We start from the raw sequence: 7,830 nt of genomic DNA, 5'->3' as shown, positions 1-7,830 counted from the left end.
CAAAGAGTCGGTTTAAAGATAAACTATGGCAAAACAAAAATGATGACCAATCTTGCCCCCAATGACCTAATAGAAATCGAGAAATCACCCATAGAACTTGTGGAGAAATATGTATATTTGGGTCGCGAAATAAGGTTAACGTGAGACAACCAAACATGTGAGCTTCTTCTTCTTCTTCTACGACACTACAGCCCAAATTGAGCCTAGGCCTCCTTTATTTTTTGCCTCCACTTTGCTTGTCTGTGGCTGTTCTTCTCCATACACGGACTTCTAAAAGGGCTTGTGCGTTGCTGTTTACTGTGTCTTCCCAGCGCTTTCTTGGCTTTCCAACCGGTCTCTTTCCCTGCATTCTGGCATTCAGTGCTCTTTTTGGTAGCCTATCCTCTCCCATTCTTATCACATGTCCGGCCCATTGCAATATTTGTACTCTAATGAAGTCTGACAGGGCTGCTTCCCTATAAAGTTGATAAAGTTCGTTGTTGTATCGACTTCTGAAGATTCCGTTTTCCCTCACAGGTCTTAGTATTCTCCTCAGTACTTTCCTTTCGAATGTGTCGAGTTTGTTTTTGGAAGTTTCTTTCAGGACCCATCTTCACTGATATAGCATGTTATTGGTCGAATTAAAGTTTTATATATTCTCATCTTTGTATTTTGATGGACACTTTTAGACCAAAATATATGGGAGAAGGAAAAGTAAGCTCTGTTTGCCTGCGTTACTCTTTTCCGTATTTCTTCATTTTCTGATCCGTCGGCATATATTTCTACTGCCAGGTATGTAAACTTTCCAACCGTTTCAATGTCATCTCCATGTATAATGTTTTGTGGGACTATATTTCTTCTCGTCTGAGTCATTATTTTTGTTTTTTCTGTGTTAATTTCCAGAACTAGCATTTTTGTTTGTGCTTTTAACTCTGAGTATGTTTCCTGTGCTCCTATTGATGTTCTACTTATAATATTAATACCATCGGCATAAGCGGCCAGTTAAACCGTTCGGTTGGTCAGTAGGTTTCCTCGTCCAGTTTGCATTTGCCTAACCGCATACTCCAGTGTCAGATTAAACAAAGTTAGGGCCAGCCCATCTCCCAGCTTTAGTACCTGCAAAATTTTGAAAAAACTGTCCGGTGGTTTTGTATTCGTACACATGCCTCAGTTCCATTCATTGTGGCTTTAATGAGTCTAATTAGCTTGTGTGGTATTGCCAATTCAGCCAATATATTGTAGAGTTTGTTCCTTTTGACTGAGTCGTATGCCTGTTTGAAGTCTACAAACACGTTGTGGACATCAATGTCGTGTTCCCATGATTTGCTCAAGATCTGTTTGACTGTAAATATTTGATCCAGTGTTTTTCGTAAACTATTCCAAATTTGGTGCCTAGTGTGACAGTTTTCAGTTCCTCCACTCAAGTTAAAATTTGTCAACATTGTTGAACTTATGCATGTTAGTTTTATTTTGACAACAGTAGCCTTTGGAATGTTAATTAAGTAGGACAAAATATTTATTGACTTTTTCTCTATCACATTATAATTCGCGAGTCTTTACACCTGAGTTAAGTTTTTAAATTTTGTGATGTTCTTTTACCTTATGCATTCACGCCTGTATCGATTTATATCTTTAAAATGTGCTTAAGAAAAATCAGGTTAAAAAAACGGTAAGATTGCAATGTTGCCTGAGATGGCATAGTAAGCAGGTGGATTAGATGGCATGGCATAGGTATGCCATCTCACTCTTATGCATTTTTACACTGCATTAATTTTGTTATATGACTGAAGTTTATCGTTACAGTTATGGGTCGTTTTAAGAGGAATTCGAACCCACAAAATCGATTCCGTCGATGTTGAGACAAGTGACGAGGAATATGCTGCTTGCATTTTTTGTAATGGCCCCTTTTCATTATCTCGTTCTCGAGAAACCTGACTAAGATACCAAATTTGTGGCCAGTGGTCATATTCCGAATGTGCCGGTGTACCCAAGACTACAAAAAAAAATATTTGTGACTTATGTCGAGATTAGTGCCTTTATTTCAAGGGTATGCCATCTTACCCACATGTATGTGGGTGAGATGGCACATGTAATACTTTTAAATTTATTTTTTCAGAAAAAAACTATAATATGTACATTGTTAAAAAATAATGTTATATTTATGTAAATGTTCCTAGCACTGACTTTGATTTTTATTACATGTCAAACTCTATCGATTATCGATTACAAAACATTTAAAAAAAAAGTATGCCGTCTCAGGCATATCTCCCCTACATAGTAGAGAAATTCCAAGGTAGTTTTTGCACTGGAGTTTGTCTCCTTTTTTATAAATCGGGCATACTGCATACTATACTTTTCTTCCAGTCGTCGGGTATTTTCTCTTCTTGCCATATGTCTTTGATGAGCGCGTGAATGTGACTTGCTAGGTGGTCGCCACCTACTTTATACAATTCTGCTGGTATTTCGTCAACTCCCGGGGCTTCATTGTTTTTCTGGGTCTTAATAGCTTCTACTCCATTCTCTACTTCATTCTCTTCTATGTAATTCGTATCCATTTCACCGTCCATGTCTAATTGTGTCCCAAGTAGGGTCTGAAAATTATGCTTCCAGGTTTCTGCGACTTTCTCTTGGTCACTGATTATTTGCCCACTTTCATCTTTATATAGACTTATTTGTGGTTTATACCCACTTTTTATTATCTTTTTTAGGTATTCGTAAGCCACTCTAATTTCGTTGTTTTTTGAAATTCTCTTCCATTTTTTCTATTTGTCCATTTTCATAGGCTCTCTTTTTATTTCTACCTATCTTGTCTGCTTTTCGTCTTGCGACTTCAAATTATGTTCGCCTTTCCCGTGTGCTTCTTGTTATGTACCGTCTTGTGTCCTTCATTTCTTTCCTATATCGCTTGTCTACTCTCGCCATCAAACCATGCTCCTCTTCTCTCATTTTTCTTGTTTCCCAGGGTGAACGCTGCTGCTGTCAGTACTTCTGTTTTGATATTACTCCATTTGCCCTTTATGGAGTGTAGTTCTAGCGTCCTTAACTCATTTGCGACTTCTTCTTCGAACTTCTCTTTACATTCCTGAATCTTCAGTTTTTCCAGGTCCAATTTGTTTGTTCTTCGTTGTCTTTCGTTTCTTTAAACATGTGAGCTACTCAGAAGAATAAGTTTAGGTTAGGCTGCATTCGAAAACATGACAGACGTGTTTAAAACAAACATACCAATCCATTTATAAAGGAAAGCTTTTAACCAGTGCGTCCTACTAGTCCTCATACGGAGCAGAAACCTTAACTCTCACAAAAGCATCAGCTGAAAAAGGTGTCTCATTGGACATTCGATTGAAGACGACAGATGGACAAAAAATTGCTTGAATGGAGACCACGGGCAGACAAGCGAAGCCGAGGAAGACCCACAACGCAATGGACCGACGACCTCAAAAGAATTGTGACCAATTGTATAGCAGAGGCGCAGAACAGAAGAAGATGAAAATATCTGGAGGAGGCCTATGTTCAACAATGGACAAATCAGGGCGGCTTAATTATGATTGATGATGTGCATGTCTCACACATAGGCTGAGTTTAATTCTATTGCTTGCTTGATTGCTTAAAATTTCATTAAGACCCAGACGCGGACTGCCGTGTCAGCTCACCGCCTTGTCGATCTTTGCTAGCATATTAGACCAGGGCTCATCTGTAAAAATATTAGCACATTTGGACGTTGAGAGGTGACTTCATTTTTTCAAAATGTTACAGGACTGAAAATAAAGCAGATAACAAGTTGAAATTTTTTTTGCTTATAGAAGTGTACTGTACCTTTCATTTGAAATTTCGCAAAATTAAAATCGATTAACTACCACGGCGTCAGGAATTTTTTAAATAAACATTCATTATTGGTGCTACGCGCAGGATAGCGGATAGTTTGCTCTTATTGGGCATTCCAAAGACCTTTGATAATGATTGATACATTTTAATTTTTATTACATTTCGGTATAAATAAATAAATTTGTTTATTGCAAAATAAAAACACATCTATCTATCCTTTGAAATAACACTTTTATAAGCAAAAACTTTATTGTTTATATACTTTCACTCAGAGAATAAAATTTTATTATTTTTAAACATATGCAATTGTTTAAACAATATTTCACAAACAATATTAAAATTAGTTTGATTTTTGTGGAATTAAAATATTAAAATACAACAAAATATAGAGTAAGAAAATAATATATCAGATAAAGGTTAGAAGAAATTTTGGTGGAAATCAACTTGTGTGAATCGAACACCGCTGTCCTGCGCGTAGGACATAAAATTAATGTTTATTTAAAAAATTTCCTGACGCCGTGGTAATTAATCGATTTTAATTTTTCAAATTGCAAATGAAAGGTACAGTACACTTCTATAAGCAAAAAAAATTCAACTTGCTATCTGCTTTATTTGCAGTCCTGTAACATTTTGAAAAAATGAATTGTTTTTGCGAAAGCTGGATTGCAAAATTTATTTTGCAAAAATCTGTTGAACCCATCTTAATAAAAACAGCATTGTTTCATCGTATCATAAAGTTTTTCTGGGTGAAATATGAAGGTCCTAAGTATAGCATAAATGGTTGAAAAACGTAAAATGCGAATACTTGTTTTTGTATTGTTTTTTCGCAATTATTGCTATTTTGCAGCAAGGGTGACTATTTTTAAAATTTTTTACCAATTCTATATTGTAGGAAATTAAATTACGCAACTTTTATGTCAGTAAAACTTTTCTCGGAAATGAATACTTTTACAGTTATAATCAAAAAACGAAAAAAAATCGAATTTTTCCTTCATTTTTTGACATTTTGATTATTTAAACAATGTTCCGGACCTTTTTGAGAGGGAGGATAACTCAAATATTATTATTTGATTTATTTTCAAGCAATTTCTGCAAAAAAATTTGAGTCACCTCTCAACGTCCATCTCAAAACAGATGCGCCCTGGACTATATAATATAATGTTTCTTGAACAATTCCTAAGTGGAACATAAAGCTTCAGCGAAAACGCGCCATCGCGTTCTATTTTGCGCTAAGTCCTTCACCTCATTGCAAGACTTTCCTTGACCTCTTATCTCGTCCATGATGGATCTTCTCCAAGTTTGTGCCGGGCGACCTCTTTTTCTTTTTTCTTGGGGATTCCACTCTAGGACAGTCTTTTCAATACTGGAATTATCTTTCAGAGCGTGTGAGCGATCCAACCCCACTTTCTTAACTTTATTTCATTTTCTCTTTGCTAGCATACATGCATAAAAATGTTTGAAGCTGTAAAAATGTTTGAACCTTTATCCAAATATGATTCGGCTACCGTTCCTCTAATTTTTTTTAACTTGCTCTCAATTCCGCCATTTGGTTGATTAATTGGTGCAAAAATAAATGAGTATGTTGTTTTCCAAACTACAAAACTCGTATTAGGTATCAGATAAGCAAAGGCCAGCGTATACAGGGTGTTCTCGAAAATAGTGCGTTCCTTAAAGGTATAAGTATAAAGTATATATTATTATATATATTCCTTATAGGTAGAAGGCACCATGTAGAGCAAAAAAGTCTTATAACATTTTTTTCTAAACGTTTGGCCAAAAAGAAACGAAAATACATTTTAGTATGCAAATTTAAATCTGATAACTATGTATACAAAATCTAAAGATAGACACAGTCACAATCCAAAAGTCACAATTCGAAAGTCACAGTTCAAAAATAGTTGCCCCATGGGCCTTTAGTATTTACATTAAACCCTATCTTCCTTCTCAACAAACAAACAAATTCTTGTTTTGTTTCATTTTCACATATAGGGTGGTGTATTTATTTTGCAGGTGTCTACCTATCTGAGCTACATTTGTGGTGTCAGTAACCTAAGTCACAAACAGTTCTTGTACAGTGATGTCAGATTAGTTAATTTTATGAAAATAAAAGTTCGCTTGTATGGAGAATAATGTATTTTTTTTTGTAACGGTTAATTTTAGAAAAAAATGTTATAGGACTTTTTTGTTCTACATTGTGTATTATATCCATACCTTAATGAAACGCACTATTTTCGGGAACACCCTGTATAGCTCAAAAGTGGCAATCAAGGTTTTGTATTAATTTCTTGGATGCAACATAGGGCGCTCTTGAAGACTATTTTTACGATTTGGGTAGTTTTTGATATCCGCTAATTTTGTTATAATATATAATTTTATCTATGTATATTATGCGTCAATCTATATTCGTTAGGGATTAAAATTCAGGCAATGGCAGCTTATTATGGGCACACCAGATACCAACAAAATAGCTGTTTATACTGAAACCCCACAAAGGGTAAACTTTAGAAACATGTTATTAATTAAATTGTCTATTAGAAGCCGTCGAGACACGTTAATTACAAATAAAAAAAAGTGTCTATTCTACTTACATACTTAATAGATACCAATTTGGTTCTTCATTATAAATATATATAAATAGAAAAATAATAAAAAATAAAAATAAATATTATACAAGTACAAATAAAACTACAAGTCACCTATTTAAATTAAAAAATATTTCATTAATTTAATTACAACAAAGACTTAGATTGTGAAAATTGAGCTGATTACAAGGAGAATTTTTTAAACATCTTTGTGGACTTCTTGCTTACGAATCAATGACAAATGACAAAACAAACACAGTTAAATGAAAAAGTTAAATTTCTAGTTCCACAAAGAGTCACAGGGATAGATTAGATTAAATGATAATTTACAAAAAATATCTATGTGTCTAAAAGTCCAAGAAACGAAATTTAAATTAACACAAAACCTCGTAATTTTTTTGGAATATACCTATTTGTATAAAAGTTTGAGATTAAGTTCTCCTTACCCTTTACTTCAAAATATATATTGTGCCGACAGGCGCATTTTATTTTTTAAGGGTGAAAACTACCCCTTATTACCAAAATCTATAAAAAAGCTTAAAAAGAGTGAAATTTGTTCAGATTAATTAAATAATGATTGTCTTATATTCTAACTATAATTATTGACTATTTCAACACTTTAAAAATTAACTTTTAATGGGTAAAACTACCCCTAATTATAATAAAATACAAAACCATTTTGTTTTGTACCAAGGTACATTTTTGATAATAGCGAATAATTCGAATACTATTATTTCATCAGAAAAGTGTATAGAAAATTTTTTGCTTAAAATTATTTTTTTGTCAATTTTTACGGTCAAAATATAATAAAAAATTTCCACCCGCATAGTAAAAGCGCCTTTCGGCATCATGTAGATTTTAATCCTTGGACTAACCACTACTTAGTCTCACATTTTCAAGCAAATCTATTCCGAAAAAATTGCGAGGTGAAAACCTTCGTTTCCTGGACTATAATATAACTCCTTGTACAAATTATTAAAAATCTAAAATCTACAAATTATCAGTCTTTATCATTGGTTTTGTTTTTGTTATCGTTCTTATAAGCTGAAAAGAATGTTAGTGCTTTCATCAACTGATAGCTTTTTGATATGGGAATATTGGAATCATACAGTTTCTTGGAATTCTTGCAATCCACATAAAACCACCAATTACACTTGAGGATTGTTTGGTCAAACAAAGTTGACTCTGGACATAGAAAACTCTTCATGATTAACCCGTCATCGGTTAGAGCACAAACATGGAACACCTGAAACAAAAGTTTTGATTGTTAATATAATGACATAATCATCATTAAGTATAATTATAGATATAAGTATAATTTCAATCATCAATAATTACGAATTATGCTAACAAATTACTGATCATCATGTATTACGTTAGGACAGAACAACAGACTATGGCATGTCGATGTGAAGCAGTTTCTTCTTTCTTCTCTCCATACCATGTC

General features: G+C 33.8%; 1 protein-coding gene across 2 annotated transcripts in view; it reads right to left on the bottom strand.

Moving 5' to 3' along the window:
* Nucleotides 1-293: 293 nt before the first annotated feature.
* The window catches only part of LOC114330741 (uncharacterized), a 209,322-nt gene continuing 201,785 nt past the window's right edge, over nucleotides 294-7,830 (bottom strand). For both annotated transcript variants that reach the window (XM_050663739.1, XM_050663740.1), the window contains one exon: nucleotides 294-7,629. In XM_050663739.1, coding sequence (XP_050519696.1) covers nucleotides 7,384-7,629 — 246 coding nt within the window. In that variant the 3' untranslated portion in view covers nucleotides 294-7,383. The remainder of the gene's footprint in view (nucleotides 7,630-7,830) is intronic.

Source organism: Diabrotica virgifera, chromosome 10 (genome assembly GCF_917563875.1).
Source record: "Diabrotica virgifera virgifera chromosome 10, PGI_DIABVI_V3a".
Lineage (NCBI taxonomy): Eukaryota > Metazoa > Arthropoda > Insecta > Coleoptera > Chrysomelidae > Diabrotica > Diabrotica virgifera.
This window is presented reverse-complemented; position numbering and strand designations above follow the sequence as displayed.